The sequence below is a fragment of the Platichthys flesus genome, chromosome 3 (genome assembly GCF_949316205.1).
Source record: "Platichthys flesus chromosome 3, fPlaFle2.1, whole genome shotgun sequence".
Taxonomy (NCBI): domain Eukaryota; kingdom Metazoa; phylum Chordata; class Actinopteri; order Pleuronectiformes; family Pleuronectidae; genus Platichthys; species Platichthys flesus.
In genome coordinates, this window is record NC_084947.1 from 24,481,795 (window position 1) to 24,505,783 (window position 23,989).

Here is a 23,989-nt window from a genome sequence, read left to right on the forward strand (position 1 = left end):
GTACACCAACTCCCTCGGCTCTGTCATTCACTCACACGGCTTTTCCTACCATAGCTATGCCGATGACACCCAACTAATCCTGTCTTTTCCCCGATCAGAAACACAGCTAGCAGCACGAATCACTGCCTGTCTGACCGACATCTCTCAGTGGATGTCTCAACACCACCTGAAGATTAACCTTGACAAGACTGAACTACTTTTCCTTCCAGGGAAAGACTCTCCCATCCACGACCTGACTATTAACTTTGACAACTCTGTGTTAACCCCCACTCAGACAGCTAGGAACCTGGGCGTAACACTCGACAGCCAACTCTCCCTTACTGCCAACATTACTGCAACAACACGGTCCTGTAGATTCATGCTGTACAACATCAGGAGAATACGCCCCCTTCTCACTCAGAAGGCGGTGCAGGTTCTGGTCCAGGCTCTGGTCATCTCACGTCTAGATTACTGTAACTCCCTCCTGGCAGGTCTACCTGCTACTGCCATCCGACCTTTGCAGCTCATCCAGAATGCAGCAGCTCGACTCCTCCGCTCCCTTCACTGGTTACCAGTGGCTGCTCGCATCCGGTTCAAAACACTAGTACTTGCGTACCATGCTGTGAACGGATCCGGTCCAGTCTACATCCAGGACATGGTCAAACGTTACACCCCACCCCGTTCACTCCGCTCTGCTTCGGCCAATCAGCTCGTTGCTCCCTCACTGCGAGCTAAACACTCATCAAAAACACGACTGTTTTCCGTCCTGGCTCCTAAATGGTGGAATGAGCTCCCCATTGACATCCGGACATCAGAAAGTCTACACATCTTCCGCCGAAAACTAAAAACATACCTCTTCCGACTTTACCTTGAATAAAAAAAAAAAAAAAACACTAACAACTTTTTGAAACTAACACTTAAGTAGCACTTAAATGGCACTTACTTATAGCACTTTGTAGTTTTGCTTTATTTGAAGAAATTGTACTTTCTTGATTGTTGTCGTCCTTGGTATGTACCCTCGGGTTTGAATGCACTTATTGTAAGTCGCTTTGGATAAAAGCGTCAGCTAAATGTAATGTAATGTAATGTAATGAGGGGGGAGGCCTTGTATGCTCCTTTGTGTGCGGTATAAACCAGGTCCAAGGTGTTTTTCTCCCTTGTTGGAAAATTAACATGCTGATGATGTTTTGGTAAGACGGTTTTAAGATCAGCATGATTAAAATCTCCAGCGATGATTATAAATCCATCTGGGTGTGCTGTCTGTTTTTCGCTGATAGCCTGATAAAGTTCACAAAGTGCTGCATCCCTGTCACTGCAGCTGGAGGTTGGAGGGATATATACCGCGATTATTAAAACCGCAGTGAATTCCCTCGGCAGATAGAAAGGACGGCACTTTATGATCATGAACTCCGCCAGTGGTGAACAGTGTCTGCATACTACCACAGCGTCCTGGCACCACGCATCACGTGTGTAAACACAAACTCCTCACCACGTTGTTTACCTCCGTTGACGAGGGCTCTGTCCGCTCGATAGCATGTTAGCTGCTCCAGATGTACAGCGGAGTCGGGGATGTTATCATTAAGCCATGTTTCTGTGAAAACAAGCACACAGCAGTTACTCACTGTCCGATTCGCTGACCTCAGCAGTCGTATATGATCCATTTTATTGTCCAAGGATCGCACGTTAGCCATGATGATGGATGGTATGGCTGGGCGAGTTGGGCTAGCCGCTAGCCTAGCTCGGATACCTCCGCTCTTGCCCCTCTTCTGCTTCCTCGCACACCGTTTCCGACGTCTCTTTATCAGGGCTGTGGTTGCAGTCGGGTCCGGTGTAGTCACGGGCTGGCGGAGTAATCCGAGCTCCTTGATGGGTGTCTCTGTTGTTGTATCCAACCCGTTGTTAATCTTGCTCTTGCAGATGTCTAACAGAGCCTGTTGACTGTACTTATAATCCGACGCAGACAGACGAGACGAACACGGAAAACTTCCGGACAAACACTTCCGGATAAACAAAACACCGCTTTGTTGGGAGCGCGAGTGGTCGCTGCGTCTACACGCGCCGCCATCTTTGTGATGGGTTGTCTATGGTCTGGAAGGGGAGGAGAAACTTTTGTGATGCCTTTAAGTAGTAGTTTACCAGCCGGATTAAAAAATAAACTGGCAAAAGAAAAGTTGTGACATCTGGCATTGACGTGAATTCCCGCTACTATTCCTCGGATGTAAGATGGTTTGAAATGCCGGACGTCCATGCAGTAGCAGATGACATGACGTGCTTTAATAATGAGGTTGTGTGTAATGGCAGACCACATGATGCTTCTCATGAATGGCATAATAAGCTTACATGAGGACCGCCGGCAGTCAGCTGATCTGTGTGCGGGTTTAAGTCTTCCTTATTGAACTTAACTTTCGCTAAGCTCCATAACAACAACTACATCCAGTAGTATTTATATTGAATTAGCACCATTGGCCTAACTGGTACACCCACTGAATGTTAATAGTGGACATAAATCAATGCCAGTATGCTGCTCAGCAATGAAGAAAGCATACTATGGAGTGAAAATACAGGAGTGAGCAGTCTGCACAGCCCTCAACGCATCCCTCATCAATCATTTGTCTGACATCTATTGACATTGCGCTTGTTATTTTATTATGAAAATGTCATTATCACCTGTGTTTTGTTGGATTTGTTCACAGGATCCCTCCTGTGTTTACTTTCTTGTAACCCCTCCTGACACATCTCTCTGGACTGAACATTCTCGCATGGGGTTTACTGATACTTACATTTTTTAAGTGCAAACCAAACCAATGGAATAAAATTAAAGTTGGTACCGTTCGTGGAACATTTCATGGCGAACATATTGATTGAATTGGCAAAAAATGTTTTAAATAGAAATTTGTCAAGCAATGACTGATGACACCCTGACAGAAAATCAATCGCTGCACCTCCATGACCCAGATCCTGCTCCTGCCCTGATTACAGTAATATCAGCAAGTCTGAGGAGACAATTCCCATTACCCTCTGAGAATCATTAATCATGTTTGATGCCCGTAACATACAAATCTTGAACAAAAAGGTGTAATGAGGCATATCACACTTAATATAATAACATCACTGCAGCCAGTTGAGAATATTTTTTATCTTTTATTTATTTTATGTTGAATGCTCTTTCTGATGCTGCCTGGGTTTAGGGGAGATTGAGATTTAACACCAACTATAACCTGAGCCATGCCCCCCAACACTAAAGGATTACACATGTACATCACAGATTACTTCTCTTTTATTGACTTCAACTTCACGTGTGTAAGAGGAGTTTCTTTTATCCAATCACCATTGAGCGATCAGGCCTGCAGTAACTTAATTAGCTCAAGATGGATGGTTACCCTGAGATGGCAGACAGCCCAGGCATTAGGGTGTCAATACAATATAGACAATCAACAACGCAAACAAGGTATGACACGTGGCTCAAACATTGTGGTCTGAACTGAGCTGTGGATTTGGAGAATTGTTCCACCATGAACATATGAGCTCAGGTTTTTCAGTATTTAACAATTCTGCACAATTAACTTTGTTTTGTTTTTTGTTTTGTTTTGTTTTTTGTTGCAGGCAAAGAGATGATCGAGATGTACTTTGATTTCCGTCTGTTCCGCCTGTGGAAAAGCCGTCGGCACTCGAAGCTGCTGGACTATGATGACCTCTTGTGACGTCGTCCACTTTCTGTTGGCCTGTTGGCCGGTTATCTCATGTCTGAGCCTACTGATGTATGGTGACAGGGCGTTTAGCTGAAGGGCCCTTCAGAGGCACCTAGACCAGCTCTGTGGCATAGCAGGAGCAGCAACGCAGCTGGCTCTGTTTTTCACCTCTGAAGTGACGGACGTCCTGTAGATTCAGCCAGTGGTGTGCTTTTTCCTCCCTTATCCATTTTCCATTCTGCCTATCTCTCTGAGAAAAGAGAATGAGAGGGACGAGAATAAGGAGGAGAAGCAAGGGACTCATCATCCTATCCTAAATGTGTCAGCAGACACTAACTAGAGTTAAGATTCCTTAGATCATAGCAATAGTGATAGCAGAGCGACAGCAGAACGAACTCCACGCTTCTGAGTTTAGAAGGTGACAGATTTATTTATTTAGTTGGTTACGTTTTGCCTCTTTTGCCTCAGCTAATCTTTTAAGATGCAGGTTTATAGGACAGAAGTATTTTCTCTGTCATGTGTGAAAGTTTTCTGCAAGGGAATTATAGCTTATATGTAAATAAACAAGTGCTTAGCAGAGCATTAGAGAATCGATTTCCAGCATCTCTTTGTCATGTGAAAATCTAGACAAATTAATCAGATCTATTTAACACAACTGTTTTAAAACTTCAAATAACTGTATTAGCATTTTTTGTACAGATTGTTGTATTAACTCAGGTTAAAACCCTTCTTTGATACTAAGAATTGTATTCAGTGTTTGCAACATACTGTAGATCAGAATCTGATGCCTACATACTCCACACAAAGCCATCGCCAGTGGGACATCATGACCGTCAGGGATGTCATATGGAGGGTGGAGGTTTCCTATATTTTCATAGTCTGTAAAGTCAACAGTAGCCAAACACACAGATGTATCTGTGGATCTTTCTGAACTTTACAACATTACGTTTGACCCGGCTGAGCCTACACCAGCTTTTCTTTTTGAGCTGTTGGTTCATGGGTACTGAAACTATTTAGTGTGTTTGTGTCTTTATAAGGAGTAGTAACATACATGCTGCGCTGTATATTTACTTTATTTCAACTCTCCATTTACTCTCATCTTTTGGAGTGAATCAGAATTTCTTATTGAAGACTTAGTTTGACGTTTTCAAAGTAGCAATGACGTGGTAGAGGTGACACTTAACTCTGAGTTGTGTTTCTTTCCCCTCACCACTACACTTTGGTTTATGTGTTATAAAACAGATTTGCTGAATATCACAAGACAAAGGTCATTCATTGTCATGTTTGGTATTAATATCCACTTTTTAAAAATGAGGACATTTTAATTTTGAGACTTTTTAACTTAATGAAGTTAAGGTCAAATTTGCAGAAGCAGAGGGTAATGTATTCTGACAAGTTTCACATGTTGAGCAGTACCCCTTGTGACAGGGCTCTTAATAAAATCTTCACCAGGCAGAGAGAAATAATTATAACCTTTCTTATGACCTTATCTTATTGTTGAGTTATTTCAGACTTGAACTACCGTAGCCCATCTTATAACAAAGCCACTATAAGCCTGATGCTGCATTTCTGTCATTGTCTCTAGTTGCTGAAAACAATCCTGTTTTTTCTTTGTTTAAAGCATTTTACTGTATAGCTACGAAATACTCACACTATTGCTAAATATCTAGCACTAATTTATTTTATGTTACTTACACTAAATATTTTTTGCTTAACTACTGGCATTGGATAATTGTAGTTTCAAAAAAGGAGAAGTGGCATTTATATCGCACCATTTCAAGCTTGTGCTGATGTGGCCATGTCCTCTGTTATATTCATGTATATAAACATATATTCTCTCTGAGGTATATAGCTACATCATCACGCAATGTCCTCACAAAGATAGGGGATAAAGGAAAATCCACTGTAAGTAGAGGCTTTTTTTGCTTTTTCATTTCGTCATTAACTTGGTTGCAAGATCAAGATTCAGGGACTATCAGTGTAGTCAGACAACATTATGTGTCATTTATTAACCCACACCTCCTAAATGCTTATCCAAGCTTCCCTGCAAATCGTGTATCTTGACCTGTGTGTGCATGACTGAGCACTTTCGCTGCTTATCGGTACATTCAAGTCTCCCAGTGGTGATGCTTGCTGATCCATGTGAAACATTTGAACTGGAAGAAGCGTTCATTGCAGTGGAATGAACATATTGAACTTATGGGCTCTGTAAGGAAAAATGTGAACCAAAATGGAGATACTGAGGCATTTAACCCCGCCCTTTTGCCAGTTTCAAAACATTCTGTTAAATAATTCTGAAATGGACTATTCTTGACTTTCCTCAGATACATTGATGCTGCTCTTTGCATTATTTACTTCCTACCATGAAAGTGAGCTGACATGTTTTTCTATATTTAAGATATTTGTGTATCACTGTAAATTTTGATTTATGCTTGTGTCACATAAAATGCTCACTCATACAGTATATACTGCTGTCAAGGTATCGTTGTGCCACAGACTAGCTTGTGTCAAATTTATTGTGATAATTTGTTGAAATTACTGTAAACAGGTAAGACCATAGTGGTTGCTTATGTCAACACAAAATGTGTTGGAAACACTGGTATGTTTGTGTGTTGGAATACTAATATTGCCCAGTTGTAGCAGTAGTTTTATGCATAAGTAACTACTCCTTGTTTGTATCATTGTTCCATCCAGCGCACTGTAAATTCTGAAACAGTATTCGGGTACTTTAAAGGTCCAGTGTGTAGAGTTGGCCGGAAATTCTATATTATGTTTATAATGATGTTTGCATCAGTGCATAATCACCTTAAGCTAATAATCATTGTGTAACATCTGAATAGGCCCTTTATATCATCATTGTGAGCGGGCCCTTTACCACAGAGTCAACCATGTTGGACTGCTATGTTTCTTCTACAGTAGCCGTCAATGGACAAACCACACTCTTGTCTTTTACATTATGTCGTCACAGGCTTTCCAACACTTAAAAGGGAAGGGTGAGAGGATGAGTTTCCAGTTAATTCCAATCTGCACCCTCACCACTGGATGCCACTAAATTTCACACACGGAACCTTTAATTACCTGAAGTGCAGAGAGACATGCTCATATCAGAAACAGAGCTTTATTTTGAAATTCTCGTCTTTAATGACTTATAGTTGTGAGTGTTATAATAAAAAACTTTCGGTGTTTGCTGTAAATACAAACATTTTCACCAGTTTAATCCATTGTCTCAATAAAATGTGTTAAATTTACACATCAGTAATTCCATCAGTGAGTACGAGTGAATAGGGAATCAATTACATCAACTACAAAAACTATTTTAGTATTTATCTCTACTCTTATTTCCAATTAGCATCTTATGTTTGTGGTATATCACTGATCCTGTCAGTGGAACACTTCTAACAAAAAGGTTTTACAATCTGTGCAGGTATGTTGTTTTTCTACTGATGGAATTAGTGATCTGATCATGTATATAATGCTGAAATTATTGTGTGAACTAGTACCAGTATTTCCACCTCGAACTATATACGTTTTATATTAATTTTATTCATTGTCACACCGTCTGTAGACATTCTTGCTGATGGTCTTGCATGTTAACAGTCTTGATACAACCTCAAAATGAATTTAATGGCTATTACTTTTAAAATCATAGAACATTTAAAGGTGTATGAGAAACATCACATCCTGACTGTAGCTCATGACATTTGCTGTCTTGGCAGCTTAATTATCTCTTCACTTAATCAATCTGACTTTAGAAATTGTTGTTCATTCTATGATTTTTCTTCATGTAGAAGTATTTGTTAAAACATCAGCCGATCTGCAAATCTTTTTTCCGTAGCAATATAAAGTCCTGTGTTGAGTACATTTCTTTAATGTACAGGATGGAGTACATTGTTCAAGGTATTTTTTAGTCTGTAATACCTTAAATTACTGTCAAATTCTAGTGCTGTCTGATGATGGACAAAAACAAAGTGAGAAATACATGGAAGACTGATGCAGCAGAATGCAGCTTGTTCACTGCTTGGCTCCTTAATATTCAAATGGAGTTAAGTCTAGCACTTATAGACTCCCTTGTCTCCCCTGCCACCTCTGCCTTGAATTTAAGTGAAGCCCATCCCCCAAAGCCTAATAACACACCTGCTCAAATATGGGAAGTGCATCTTAAGTCTTTATATTTGATCCTGCTGCTGTATTGGACTCAATAGCAAGTTACACTCAGAGTTGAGACAAGCCTGAAGGGTTTATAATGAGTTTCCTTCACAAAGAAAAGGTAGATTCACCAAGCTCATTGAATTCTTCCTGAGGCTGTGATCAGTTGATACTCGAGTTGTAAAATGGTTGATAGCTGCTCATAAGCTGCATAATTAGCATCAGCTTGTTTACCTGAAGTAGTAAAAACATGCTACAAAAAGATCTGTTAATTGTTTCTGTCTGATGTTTCAGTTACATATACATTTTTTTGAATTCAGATTCATCCAAGTGGGCCCATTGATGATGTTTCTAACTCACGAAGGAAGCAAAACGGAAAAAATTCATAAAATGAATACAAACATCTCAGGATGAAAAAGAGGTGTCAGATGTAGAAAACCCAGACGAAGATGTCAACTTGGAAAGACGCCTAGAGAATCAAGAGCTTTTGGTGAAACGTGCCCCGCCGGGGTTGATGTGCTTAAACAGGGGAATTTATAGATATGTGTCCTTCCTCATGATGCCCCAACCCTCCCCTGAACGATCCAGAAACTTCTGTACTGTTAGGAATGTGTCAGAGGCCAAGAATCTCCTGCTGCGTTCTCAGAAATGAATGTCAAGAATCTCTTGTGGTGACATTCTTTGGAGTTCATGTCTGAGCTGTAAAACATGAAAACCAGAATGAGATTAAAATGGAGAAAAGCTAAAACTCCATTTAATTAGAGAGCAACCATAGCTCAATGCTAATTATTTAATTTGAACCCCTCTGCGCTTCACGCCAAGTCTTAATATAAAATATATTGCTTTATGGTGCACATGGGCTGTGGAGGAAGCAGGAGACCTCATGTAAGATAATGTTCCTAACACTGAAGGAGTCAAGCAGTGAGACCTGCAGAGAGTCAAGCTATAACAGCCATGGCAATCTTTGGTGGGTGCCAGCAACTTTGAGATAACAACCAAATATCATGTTTACACATATCTTGGCCTCCGGGATGTCTTGTATTCATATTTGAATAAATCCAGTAAACGAGTTAAACAAGCAAGCCAACACACAGTTTGATTTGTCTCGCTGTAACAGCCATTTTCTTTTCCTGAGAACAATTATACAAATCAACAGATTGATATGTGAATACCTTCTCCCTTGCTTTCAAAAGCATTGTTGCGCCCCCCTGCTGCTTTTGATGTTTTTTCCATGAAGATTGCAAGGGCTCAGTTGGAAGTGTGATTTGAGTTTGATGAGGATGATGGATTATGCTGCTTTGATTACCCTGACACCTCCAGTGGGGGCTGTGATTGTATTTTCAGAAGAAAGGAAAATAATATGTGTATGTAATGTCTGGCTCATTTTGCGTCAACTTCTAAGTCACCTAACTGAGCATTGGATTTTTTAATAACTTTCTCAGACTAGCAGACAATAAAGACTGTGCGATTGATTGATGTTACAATAAGGTTATTGATAAAGAAAATCTTGTATATTAGTTAACGTTATAAAGCAATTATTATTACTGTATACTGTATCTGGTGATTTTGATACTAGTAGAAATTACAAATATATCTGGGTAGCTTTGATGAGCTTTTGGGTTATTCCTTAGGATAGAAATGGAACTTAAATTGAAGGTGACAACTTATTGTATCTGAACTACTAACAAGGATTGTGATTGTATCACAATTAGTTAAAATTTGTTTTCCTTTTTTTTCTAGTAAACTTTAGTCCTACACAACTTGTGTCATTGTCTTGTTATTGAGTGAGTGGTCCTTCATACTTTAGAAAGGTTTAGGGCTCTACCCGGTAGGCAGCCGACACATGAAAGATGAAACAACACATTATTTTTCTTTCAATGGACATGTTTAACACAATATAAAAATAAGCCTAAAAAATGACAGACTATAAACAACGATGCTTCTGTGGCAATGCTAACATTCTAATGTTTAGCTTCCTCCCACAGTCCAAAGACATAAGCTTCTTAAGACATGCCCTCGACTCCACAGCTCCTCTATATTTACTCTGCCAGGTTTTGGTTGAATGAACACTCAATTTGCCCATGATGAGTCATTCAATAATTAGGTGTGCATTTCATATAAGCCAAAAAGTGAGGAAATAAGTGTGCTTCTATGCAAAAAAACTAGTTGTTCCGCTAATATACCCCCATAGTGTTCAAAATTCATCACTTGGCAAGCTTAAGCTCAAATAACTTTTTTAATCATTTTGTCAAATATTGTTGTCTAACTGATTTGAAAATATGAATTTTGCGCTGGATAACATATTTTGTGGGATGCTGTCACCAAGGATAAAGCTTTTTTTTTAATCCACAAAACAATTTTAGAGTTTCAGGTGTATACAGCGTTACAGCCAAATCCAATACATTTATAGTATGTTCTTTAAATGTAAGAAAAAACATTTTGCGATTTACTTCAACAGGAATTTAACTCACTGAATTCAACATTCCCCTCAGATTAGAAGTGATATCATATGGTGCTGGACATTTGACTTTTGAGCAAACCATTGCTGAGTTATATGGGTACTGTAATTCTTTGACATATTTGACAGCGATTTCTCGGACACACACAAAGTGAATAATTTAATGTATATCAATAAGTCAAACAGTTTTGGATAAACCTTTCTCATGTTTTAGTGATTATTTTACAAACATAATGATGAAAATAATTTTCCAAAACTTATATAAATTTATCCTAGTGGTAATGTCAAGAGCAAAGTTGGAATTTAACTATAGTATACAGATTTTCTGTATAATAAATAATGGAACCTGTTGACTTTTTGTTTTAAATGGAAAAGAAATGTACCCCAATATCAATTTGATCATTGCTTGAAGAGAATTGACAACTATAACCGATGGTCATGAAACATACCCCTAATTATGGAATGACTTATGGATACCTGCAAGTACCGTAAATAGTTGTTTTTTCATTATATGCACAGTGATAGACTGTTGACTTGTTCAGAGTGAACCCCACCACTGTTAGTAGGAATGGCTCCAGCCCCACTGTGTGCCGCAAGGTGTGAGGAATGGAAGGATGGATGGATAATCTATTGTACTCGAAATCATGAATGTCAGCTTCATTGTGATAATAAGCAATTCATTCTCAGGGACACACCATATTTATTGGCCATATGACGCAATGTTTCAAATTCCAGATTAATCTATGTAATTGTTGTCAATATATTAAATAGAAAACAAAAAATGTCCTGGTAGTGATTGTTGAAAGGTCAAATAAAAATAAAAATCAGTAGGATTCATCCCACGAGGACCATTAATGTCTGCACAAAATTTTGATTGAACCAGTTGTTGAGATATGTTATTTTGGACCAAAATCATGGATTTTACCGACTGATCTTGTCATCCATAGATCCATGGCCCAAGTAGACAATTTGTAGGGGGATGATGAGGGATGCTATCCCCTTTAAACAAAATAACGCAATAAGAGGGAGGGCTGCATATGCATGAATAACATATTAATACTGATCATCTGATCATCATCTCAACCATGAAGCCAATGACTGTTTCCACATGTAGCAGACGCAGTTGCGCTGTTAAGAATGAACTTGACATGGCTGAATTCACTCACTTTGCTAGAGAGCACTTTCAATCTGATGGCCCAGGCTTGCGAAGTTAAGTCACCGTGGATGATTACACACTCTTCACCTCTCTGGTAGGATTGGATAAAGTGCATGAAGATGGAAGGCAAAAGTGCAAAAAAACGGATCCTGAGGCAAACTAACATTTCAAGTGGTGAAGCAATGGAGATAACTTTCGGGCTGGAAGCAACTGTTTCAGGGCAGAGAGAAAATAAATAAATTGAACTTCTCATGACCTTGTATGAGCATCTCAAAGGAATGGACAGGTCCACTTTTAGCCACATGTCCCTTTACGTCCATGAACCAGAAAATCTGCCGAACCTTGGCGTCTCCTTATGAGGAAAATACTGTGATCATCGCTCATTTAATAATTATAGGGGGGGGGGGGGGGGGGAATGCCCCGTAAAGGAGGAGGTTGAGAGCAAAATAATAAATGACATAATCTTACCACCTGTTTAGCCAGGAAAAGAGAGTATTAGGGATATTCCGGGATTTAATGAACACTTTCACTCATTCTGACGCCGCCACAACTCCGTGTCATAGTGGGAACCACTTAAAGAAACAGACACCCTGCCTCTAAGCTGCCTCCAGGCTTGTACATCATGCTTAGCTGATGAAACCTTCTGTGACTGGGATCATCAAAAACTTATTGTGCAGGAGCTCACTTTGCACTGTGCATCCGGAGCACAGGGTGCATGAGAAGGGTTCAGGAAGTACAGATAATAAAAATGAATTAGAGGAAGGCTTCCCTGTCTATGTATTAGATTGGACAAAAGTAACGCTGTACGTTGGACATACCTGACGCCATGCAGCGCTTGCGAAGATATGAACTCACTGCACATCACTGGGCCTGAGCTCGCTCCCACTATTCCACCCCACATGAGATGAAAGATCCTCTTTACCCAGGTGGGCTACCTCTCGACCAACACTATTTAAAAGCATTAGTGTGCATCGCCATGAACACAGAGCGAGGCCAGGGGAAAAGGAGCAATAGCCATCAAAGGTGGAGTGCCTGAAGTAATCTGAAACTGCACAGTGCTTAGGCTGAGAAGAAAGATGTGTGGTGTGTGTGGGTGTCAAACATATATTTATTATTTTTATGAAATAATTTTTTCCTTTTTTTTCTTAGTTTTTCTGAATCCCTGGCAAACTGTTTTTTAATGTACATAGTATAAAGGCATCTTGAAGTGCTAATATGCATCAAGGCTCCTCTGTGATTAACAAATGTTATTATTAACTGAACAGATGGATGCAACATATGTGCTGAGGCGATTGCTTTGTTAGCTACTGCCATTAAATGGAAGATTCATTACAATCATACTGAAGTCCCTGTGTGCGTTCAACAACTTAAAGGTAAGGACCAATCAAAAGCACACGGATGTTTAAGCTGATTATGGGTTCACTGAATAGTACTGAGTCACCACGTACTGATGCACACAAGTGGCATACAGGGAAACTGTAACCCACTGAAGTCAGCAGCACAGTAACCAGCATGTGATGAATAATTGTAGAGAGGTTGAGGTGAACCAGACCACACAAGGACAAGAACAAAGTTAAAGCTCAGCACTCGTGAGACGAGCTGCCGCAAGCAAGGACCTTTGTACGTATGAAGGGAAAACCTGTGTACACCCTGGACAAATGACCCAGGGTCAACCTTGACCAAAAAGTCAATGTTGAGTTTAGAGTTTGTTGATAGTGTGACAACCCTGGAGTTGTCTGCTGTGCTTGTGTTTGTGTTTCAGGCTTCTGTAGGTGGAGTCAGACCCTAGTGATCAGCAGGGATGTGGCACACCTGGGCTGAACAATACTTAAGAGGCCTGCAGACTGGGCTCTGGTCTCTCCTTCACCAGGTCTACCTCCACATTGACATGTGGAGGTTTTCTTTGTAGTTTTCTTTATAGAATAAATACTATAACTGCAGAACTTTGTGGCCTTCCGTGTTTCTTGTTGCACAACATGAGCCCGTGTGTAACAATAGTTTGAAGTAACTTCACCCTTAAGTTATGGCGGAAGTGTCTCTTTCTGAACACAGTGCTGGGAGTCAGTTTCAAGACTCCAGCCTAAAGTACCACCACAAAGTGAAGCATGCGAGGGGCGTTGAAGTGCAATGCACCAAACCAGCTTCACTCGCAGGACACATTGGGCAAAAGAAGCGGTCAGCTTTACTGTCATAGAATGTGAACAAGTTAGTTTGCCTCACCAACTGGCTAAAGAACGACTAGCTAAGAGGACCTTGAGAGGCATTAGATTGTGTCATGGTGTGGTTAATGGTTGGTTGACAAAATATTAAAAAAAATGGATAAGAAGCTCAAATAATTTCTGTTTGATTTAAAAAGAAAAGAAAAAAGTTTTATTCAACCATACAATGGCTAAGAAGCCCGAATTCTGTTTAGGATGAAGATTGTATGAATGATCCATATGGAATAGCAAAGAGAACTGCTAAAGAACTGAGTTGCAGCACCATTGTTTTGTTTATTTATGATTATTAAAAGAAAACATGTTACATATCCGTCTTGTCATTAATTGTTTTGAAAACATACAGAGAAATCGGTAATGTGATTAATCATGATTAATCCATAGAAACCTGTGATTAATTTGATTACAAATTTTAATCATTTCACAGCCCTTCTCCCAGGACCTGCTGGCAGATTGCAGCAGAATGGCTTTGATCTTTCGGGTTGAGAAAGGACAGATTCTCTCGTTCTGCATCCCTCCCACAGTGGTCAGGAGGGATCATGATACAAGCATCCTGTTATGGCACCACCTGTAGCATCCTTGGCTTAAATATATCTTCTTTACTAGTGCCTAAATATTTTATATTTTTCCTGATCCTCCATTTAATGGGCATAGATGGGCCGCGAAGGAAAGCACATTGAAAGCAACTGTAACAAGTGTGGACTATAAGGTTCGGTTGGAGCCCTTCGTGTGATACCAAGACACAGAGACAAAAAGGTGGTTTTAAATATGAATTGTATTATACACATTTAATTCGCTCCATGCATGCATTCATTCATTCATTCAGTTATATGTTCAGTTGATGAGTCTGTTGGTCCAAAAAAAATGTTATTCCAAGGAGGGGAGAAAAAAAAGTTACGCTTAGTTCTCTCCTGACGCTCGCAGGGCAAGGAGGCTCGTAGGGAAAGGGGGTTCTGAAAAGATCATCCAAGGATAGCTCGCCATCAATTGTCTTTGCACTGCCCAGCCATTAAAAAAAACCATTGAAGGAAATAAAAGAATTAGCCCAAAAAAAGTCAGTATTACATTTAAATCATACAAACCTTTGACCAAGGTTAACTGTTCATTATATACTAATTCAATTAACAAATAAAACATTCGAAGTACAACACAAATGCAAGTAGATACACACAAACATTACTAATTGATCATGCATTCCCCAAAGGGGGTTCCTTAGCATTGTTAGCATTAAGCTAACGGACGCAGACAGAGTCAACACACACACCCAGGCTAACTAGCATCACACTATACTACTCATACAACACAGAGGAATCAACTCACCTTCGCACTGCCCAGCCATTAAAGAGGAAGTGTGGCTTGACCCGGATATTTATAGTGCCGAAACCGGAAGTAGTAGTTGCACTTCCGGTTTCGGAAAATATTTTATTTTTATTTTTTGAAATGATTTTAAAGTCATAAGACCTGGGTTACACTTTCCCCCCCTGATCTCATGTCCGTCCCGTGACATGGAACTGGCAGATTATCAATAGAATATTCTGATGTGACAGACGGGGGAACTTCAGGATCTGTTATGTATGCAAAAACAGTTGCCAAACCATGGTAAAGTGATTGGATAGTGTCCAATACGGGGCTTCCAAGTTTGGTATACTGGAGTTGATCTGGCGGTTTTCTGGTTCTGGTGGATTGTCGAATAGCAGGTTCATCTTGATTGTGGGTGTGGGAAAATCAGTGGAATTTTCCAAGTCTCTGCTAGGAGAATCGACTTGTTCAATTTCCAATTCCACTGGTGAACTTAATGTTGGTTCTGCAACTAGTGATGACGCCGGGGACTCGGGACTGTCGGCCGGTGATGCGTTGGATGGAGTTCCAACTGCAATAGGTACATCAGGGGTCGTAACTTGCGTCGTCTCTGAGGTTGTATGAACCGTGAATCTCTGCGGTTCCTGGTTAGATGAGCTGTACCAGTGGAGCGGAATCAGTTCGTCGGATTGATTATCAGTGTCGGAAAAACTTTCAGGGTCCGGACTCGAACGAGTTGCTGGTCTGCGGGGAGGTTTTGGAGGTAGAGGTTCTTGATCAGCTACAGGCAAGAATCCACAAGCCAGAATGAGATCTCTGTGAAGTGTTCGCAGTGGACCGTCTTTATGTTCAGGCCTGACCGTGTAGACAGGCAACAGATCCGCTTTCTTCACCACAATGTAGACACTGGGCTCCCACCTATCAGCTATTTTATGCTTGCCTCTCAACCGGACATTTCGGATCAACACACGGTCCCCCACGGACAAATCAGCAGCAATGACATGTTTGTCAAATCTGGTTTTGTTTCGTTGCATTACTTTCCCTGCATTGGCTGCTGCTATTTTATAGCTCTCCTCTAAATGTGACTTTAGATTCAGCACATACTGGGAATGAGTTACATCTTGTTCTTTAGCAATAGGCAGTCCGAAAGCCAAATCAACAGGTAGTCGTGGTTGTCTTCCAAACATCAATTCATATGGTGAAAATCCAGTTACATCATTCCGAGTGCAATTATATGCATGTACTAAGGGTTTGACAAAATCTTTCCAGTGGGCCTTTTTCTGTTCCGTTAATGTTCCAAGCATGTTTAGTAATGTGCGATTGAAACGCTCAACTGGATTAACTCTCGGATGGTATGGAGTTGTTCTTGTTTTTTGAATTCCAGCCATTGCACATAATTCCTTGATCGTCCTAGACTCAAAGTCTCGTCCTTGGTCACTGTGAAGTTTTTCTGGAATTCCATAGTACAGAAAGAAGTTGTCCCACAAACATTTTGCCACTGTCCTTGCTTTTTGGTTGGGTGTTGGAATAGCCAACGCATACTTGGTGAAATGGTCCGTGATCACAAGAATGTCCTTGATGCTGCTTCTATCTGGTTCCAAAGACAAGAAATCCATGCAGACGAGTTCTAGAGGTCGTGTTGTTTTAATGTTCACCAAGGGTGCAGCTTTTTACGGCAACACTTTCCTTTTTACACATCTTTCACAGGTTTTGACTTTCTGATAAACATCTGCAGACATTCTTGGCCAATAAAACCTTGATCGAACCAGATCAAGTGTTCTCTCAAGTCCCATGTGACCCATGTCATCATGTAAACTGGTAAGGATTGTGTGTCAAAATTCTTGGGGTAATACAAGTTGATACGAGCATTTGGGTCCTATTTGCCTCCTCCTAACAAGAATATCATTACGAAGCTCTAATCGATTCAATTCCCGAAGAAGAAGGGGCAATTCTGGAAGTTCATTTCTCAAGGTAGGTGATGGTGTCTCTCCATTCTCCAGTTGAGTTATGACATGTCTTATGGTTTGGTCTTCTCGTTGTTTGTCAGCCACCTCAACTTCCGTAAGCCAAGGGATGACTGAGGTTCCAGCCAGACTTTCATTGACAAAACTATCTGGCAGTGCGTCGCTAGACATGGAAAGTGACTGAACAAGGGCAAGATTATGGCTCTGGGAGTCTGGGTGGGTAGAACGGTAGAAGTGATGTCTTTGACAGATGGCTTTTGTGGTGTGTTGATCAATAGAGACCAAATGAGGATCAGACAAATGATGTTGAGTAAACTTCCATATTCTCTTCCTCTCTTTCTGAGACTTTAAATCATCCCAGAGACCACCATGAGGTCTGCGAGACAGGCCATCAGCATCAGCACTCTGCTTGCCTGCACGATACATCATTTTAAAAGAGAAAGTGGATAATGCAGCAAGCCATCTATAACCGGTTGCATCTAGTTTGGCTGATGTCAGCAGGTAAGTCAGAGGGTTGCTATCGGTTACTACAGTAAACTGGCATCCATACAGGTAGTCGCTGAATTTGTCGGTCACAGCCCACTTAAGGGCAAGGAATTCGAGCTTGTGAGCTGGATAGCGAGATTCACTGTGAGACAGCCCTCTACTAGCATACGCGATTACTCTGTTCTTTCCGTCTTGCTCCTGATAGAGTACAGCTCCGAGACCAGAGAAGCTTGCATCTGTATGGAGTTGGTATGGCTTACGGGGGTCAGCAAAAGCCAGAACTGGGGCAGTGGTTAGTTTCTCAATAAGGGTTTTAAATGCTACTTGACAAGTTGGGGTCCATCTGCCTCCAAACAATTGTTTGGGGTTCCAGTATTGCTCTTGTTTAGCTGATTGTCTCGCTTTCTTCTGTGTTGGTGGATAACCCGAGGTGAGGTCATGAAGGGCTTTGGCAATGGCAGCGTAACCCAGAACAAATCTCCTATAGTACCCAGCAAATCCTAAAAATGACCTGAGTTCTTTTAAAGTTTTGGGCACTGGTCATGTTGTGAGGGTGGAAATCTTGTCTGGGTCCGTTTGAACACCATTGCGAGAGACCACATGTCCTAAGTACCTAACAGATTTTTGGAAAAACATGCACTTTTCAAGGGACAGTTTAAGACCGAACTCGGCTTCATGCTCTTCTAAAGTAGGGGCAAAAATAATTAAATCATCAATGAAAACAAGGACTTCCTTCAAATTCATTTCACCCATACATTTTTCCATAAGTCGCTGGAAAGTACTTGGTGCATTGGTTATCCCTTGGGGCATACGATTAAATTCCCAAAATCCTAGAGGACAAACAAAGGCTGTTTTGGATTTATCCGCTTCCTCCATTTCAATCTGATAATATCCAGACTTTAAATCGAGCACAGAGAACCACTCAGATCCTGAAAGGGCTGTGAAAGCATCCTCAAGCTTAGGCAGTGCATAGGCATCTTTAATGGTTTGTGCGTTCAGCTTTCGATAATCAATACAAAGTCGCACACTACCATTTTTCATTTTTACCACCACAATGGGTGAGGAAAAAGGAGACTCCGATTCACGGATTACTCCGGCATCAAGGAGTTCATGCAGATGATTACGAACTGCATCGATATCTTGTGGGTGGATTGGTCTGGGCCTGTGCTTGAATGGAGTTTCATCAGAAAGTTTAACCCTTTTGGTTACTTTGTCTGTTCTGCCGAAATCAAGATCATCTTTTGCGAAGACTTCTGAAATACTGGTTAGTTTTGTTATAATGCGATCCTTCCATTCAGGTGAGTGGTGAATCACCAAAATTAAACCTAGTCTTTGCGGTTTCAAGGTCTGATGCAGAGGCTGGAATTAAAGGAGTAACCCTTTGTTCCTTTGAGATTATATTTTGAATTAAATTCAACTCTGCAACAGCAGATCTAGCAGGAATGACAATATCATGCGTTGATTCATTAGTTACAATAACAGGTAACTGGCATGGCTGTATATTGGGTATGTTAATGAGACATGCTTTGACAGTTAATCCGCCAGGTAATGAAAAAGAAGATGGATGCTCGATGATGACGGATTTTTCTGACTGTAGAGAGTGATTAATTGCAATTCCTTCCAAAACCACAGTTTTTCCTGCAGGAATCGTTTGTGGGTTTAACTCATGCATTCTGACAATGCCGTAATGGCCATTTCTTGCTTGCTTATGTCTGATTTCAAGGATCTTGAGTACAGCTCTGTATCTATAGGGAAGTGGATAATTAATTGGCAGCTTATTTTCCAGGTATTTCTCATACAATAGGTCAAGTGTGTTGGTGCCAATAAGCAAAAGTGATAAAGACGTTTTGACATCAGGAACTACCAAAGCAAGAGTAGTAATGTTAATTTCTCTACCAAGGAATTCAGAGGGAAATTGTAAATCAAGCTCAATATAGCCCATGTATGGTACAGCTTGACCATTAGCTCCCTCAACTTCAAGAATGTCAATAAGGGGTTTAATTCCTTGGTTAGATAGGTAACTGCAGTAGAATGAATGGGGAACTGTAGTCACCTGGGAACCTGTATCTAGTAGGCAATTGAATCTGGTTCCTTTTATAGTCACATAGGCTGTGCTCTTGGTACCGATGAGTCCTTTTGGTAACCAGCAGGAACTTGGCTGTGATGCTGGCAAAGGGTGAGGCCATTTTGTGGGACAGTGATCTATTGCAGCCCCCGCTTGTCCCTCTGCAGAGACTGCACATAGTTTGATTGCTTACTTGCAAGGTCCTTTGAGTCCCACATCTGTTGTTTTTGCTGTAACTGCTTCCGTTTTTCCATCACTAGAGTCGGGTTGGCTGCATTACTGCATGATGTAACAACGTGGCCATCCTCACCACACTTGAAACAGTACCAAGGTCTCGGTCTCGTTGATGGTGGAGTCCAGGTTTTACTCACAGGTTGGAACTTTGAGGCCTCAGCTTGTCCTGGATTATGCCTCGGAGTCAGCTGGGTTTTCTGAGAAAGCAAAGAGGTTAGTTGACTCTGTAGCTTATTCATTTGCTTTCTAAGATCATCGATTCCACTTAAGTCATTCTCTGATTTTGCACCACAAGTGCAAGCGGTTTGTGACTGCACTTGCACTCGCTGCTTGGATGAGCTGATATGCTTCTTCATTCGGTTCTCCTTTGATAGTTGCCGGTCCTCCTCTGTACGCAACAAGAACAAGAGTTCAGAGAAAGACGGGGGATTTTCTTTTTTCTGCTCCAGTTGTAAATTAGTTATCAAAGAATTATCCCAACATCCCGACAGAATTGTTTAAGTAAGTGTTTTTCTATTTCAGTGGAAAGAATGCCTCCACTTTTTACAACTGAATTTAAGTTTAGCTGCAATCTCTGGAGTTATGAGGAGGGTCTTTCACCTGAGTCCTGAAGAGTGTTTAGGAACTGAGCAAAGAGCTCCTCCCCATCCTGTACAGTAGCAAAGGCCGAGTCCAGAACCTGCAAGTACCTAGCAGGTAAGGCTTCAGGACCTAACCCTTTAACCACATCGGCTGCAGGGGACAGCAAACTCTCAAGGATTCGCCTGGTGACGTTTAAGGGAGAAAGACTCGGATCCGCTAGGAGAAATTCAATATGGGATCGCCATGTTTCAAAATCTGCTTCACTGCTTGGCTTCGGACACTTCCCTGAGAACGCACGCAGTCTGAAAGGAACCAGAGAGTGGGAGCTGATATCATCCCTTCTCACAATGTGTTCTACCACTACTCTCTGTATTTCTGGTGGATTTAAATCATGTCTGGAAAGAGAAACTGGTCTTTGGGTAAGTACAGGGCTTGAGGGAAACAGCAGCTCCTGCTTGTCAGGGCTTGGAGATGCTCGTTCAATTACTGGCTTTATTTCTCCATCCTCACTTCCTTGCTCCTCCACTTCTTCACTGATGCGACACATCATATCTTTCAAGACTTCTTCAAACGTCATTCCACTGTGATTAGCTATTTTCTTCAATTCAGTTAGGTATTCCGTTGTGCGATCACCACCTAAGGTAGATGTGTATTCACCTGCTAAAGCTTTCACATGGTAGGTGGCATCTGGCACAGTGGGTGAGGGATGGGCATATGGTAGCAGTGGCTGTAACCCGTCTAAGGCTGAACAGTGCGAAAATTCTATGAGCAGGTTTTTATAATACTTGCTAGTGGAATCATCAACAGTAACAACATTCTTAATAGACCCGTATCTCTTTAAACAATCAAGAATTTCCTCATCTGCTTCAGTATTAGTGACACCACTAACAATGACAGTACGGGATATGTCAACCCCTGACAGTTTAACAAAATCCATGTTGATATAATATGATATAATTAAGGTATATGAATAGTTAATTTGTGAAACCTAATCTTGGCATTCACACATCAGGGCTCCTGGCTAGCTCGCCAATTTGTAACAAGTGTGGACTATAAGGTTCGGTTGGAGCCCTTCGTGTGAATACCAAGACACAGAGACAAAAAGGTGGTTTTAAATATGAATTGTATTATACACATTTAATTCGCTCCATGCATGCATTCATTCATTCAGTTATATGTTCAGTTGATGAGTCTGTTGGTTAAAATGTTATTCCAAGGAGGGGGGAAAAAAAAGTTACGCTTAGTTCTCTCCTACCGCTCGCAGGGCAAGGAGGCTCGTAGGGAAAGGGGGTTCTGAAAAGATCATCCAAGGATAGCTCGCCATCAATTGTCTTCGCACTTCGCACTGCCCAGCCATTAAAAAAAACCATTGAAGGAAATAAAAGAATTAGTCCAAAAAAAGTCAGTATTACATTTAAATCATACAAACCTTTGACCAAGGTTAACTGTTCATTATATACTAATTCAATTAACAAATAAAACATTCAAAGTACAACACAAATGCAAGTAGATACACACAAACATTACTAATTGATCATGCATTCCCCAAAGGGGGTTCCTTAGCATTGTTAGCATTAAGCTAACGGACACAGACAGAGTCAACACACACACCCAGGCTAACTAGCATCACGCTATACTACTCATACAACACAGAGGACTCAACTCACCTTCGCACTGCCCATCCATTAAAGAGGAAGTGTGGCTTGACCCGGATATTTATAGTGCCGAAACCGGAAGTAGTAGTTGCACTTCCGGTTTCGGGAAATATTTTATATATATTTTTTTTAAATGATTTTAAAGTCATAAGACCTGGGTTACACAACGAAACAAGGATACAAGACTGATTAGATAAGTGGCCAATTAGGGAGGCTGTCCTTGATTGTTTTTCTCAGTATTAATCAAAGACTGTAGTTAATCATTGAGAGGCAAAGACTTTCAGCTTCTTAACTCTACAAATACATGAATAAATAACCTGTAATATTGCATTAAACAATTCAAGATAATCTGGTCGAGAAGACAGCAACAGGGTAAAAATGGAAGGGCCAATAGCAAGAGGTAGAGTTAACTGTAGGCTGTTATCAGTTTTTAGTGAGCTATTACATATTTTAATTTGCTCTATCACAGAAGAGATATGGAAAATATTTCATAATGTTTAGGAAAAAAGGAAATTAATATTTGTGTTCAGAGAGGATCCCTCTGATTATGAGAAGACACACATGGAGCCAAGCTAAGCTGTAGGATAAATTCAGTTGTTCAGTGAATGCATCGGGTGAGTAGAAGCATGCAGCCCCACATAATTACTGGATGTCTCAGAAAAAGAGTCTCGACAGTTAAGGAGTGAAGAAGATCTAGATGAATGTCATTTGAAGGGAGGAGGAACAGGAGGACTGGCTTACAAAGCCAAGTCCAGTAAGTGGAAGTGGTTATATCAAGTAAACAGGGGAAAGTGAATGACAGTAAAATCATTCAGTGCATTTCTTTATATATTTTAGATAAATTGACCTGGATGAATACAGTTGACATATGTCATTTAACTGAGCCTTTATGTTTCTAGTCTCAGTGAAAGATGGCCTCCTTCATCATGTCTCACTGTAAAAAAACAAACAAGAAGAATTATGAATGCTGTTTGTTCTCCTCCTTTCAGCCTCTCTGCAGCTGAAGTCTCCCCCACTCTCTTTGTTCCTCTCTGTCTACCACAACACACACGCACACACACACACACAAACAAGCAAAGGTCAATTGGGCTGAACTCCAGGTATAGATCATAGAGTAGGGGTCAATCAGGACACATTTACATCATTAGACCTCTGTGTGTGTGGCAAGAGTGATGTCATCTACTAAAATCAAAGAAACTCTGCCAAATATTAAAGAGACTTCGCAAGCAGGGTGATACTTGCATAAGATTATTGTGCTACAGGAAGGACAGGCGGAGATCGTTACATATAGAACGCTGTTATGGCTGCAGACGTTCCCTGTCCGTGTTGGTATGTATTGTGTGTGTGTGTGTGTCTCTCTCTCTCTGTGCACATGGAAGCCTTGCAGATGCTCCTCCTCCTTACGGCCTGGTGTCAAAGACGGGGATTCCAATTGGAGCAGCATCAACCACAAAACACTAATCAGCACTTAAGGAAGGAGGCCGTATATAATCTGTTCAGCTGTATCAGTCAGGGCAGCTGTTTGTCCTGTGTAAACAGCTTGCCAAACTACAGTTGCTCCTGAGATCGTGTTCGAATTAAGAATTGATTTTGACGCAGTCAGACTGGAAGTGTTATTGAAAAAAAATGTATGACTCTAAGCTGTTGTGTTAGTGAGTTCTGTTTTTCATTTTGGTTTACTCAAAATAGCTCTTAAGATCCATCCCTTTGTTATATTTGAAATACCACCTTGTTGTTTTTCTGGTTAATTAATATTACTTGCATTGTCCAGCAATCTTAAAAACAGGTTTAAACAGCTTTCAAAAACATCTGGTTTTACGTTGCCACATCATTCCTACCGAGCCGGGTTGTAACAACCGCCAACAGAAAATGCAATCGCAGATGATTATTTACCTTGCAACGTGTGCTTTGTGTTCTTTTTTTAAATGGGATTTATGGAGACATAAATGAGAGTGCGTGAACAGCTCAGAATGCTGCTTCAGCTCTTCTGCGATACAGAGGACAGACATCAAAAAGGTGCTTAAAGATTGTTTGCAGAATGATGAAAGATAAGGTGTCTC

At 40.8% G+C, this 23,989-nt stretch overlaps 1 protein-coding gene across 1 annotated transcript in view; it reads left to right on the top strand.

The window, feature by feature from the left end:
* Positions 1-9,564, top strand: part of LOC133950776 (NMDA receptor synaptonuclear signaling and neuronal migration factor-like) — a 37,959-nt gene extending 28,395 nt beyond the window's left edge. The window contains exon 11 of the mRNA XM_062384898.1: positions 3,583-9,564. Within this exon, the coding sequence (XP_062240882.1) occupies positions 3,583-3,680 (98 nt within the window). The 3' untranslated portion in view covers positions 3,681-9,564. The remainder of the gene's footprint in view (positions 1-3,582) is intronic.
* Positions 9,565-23,989: the final 14,425 nt, after the last annotated feature.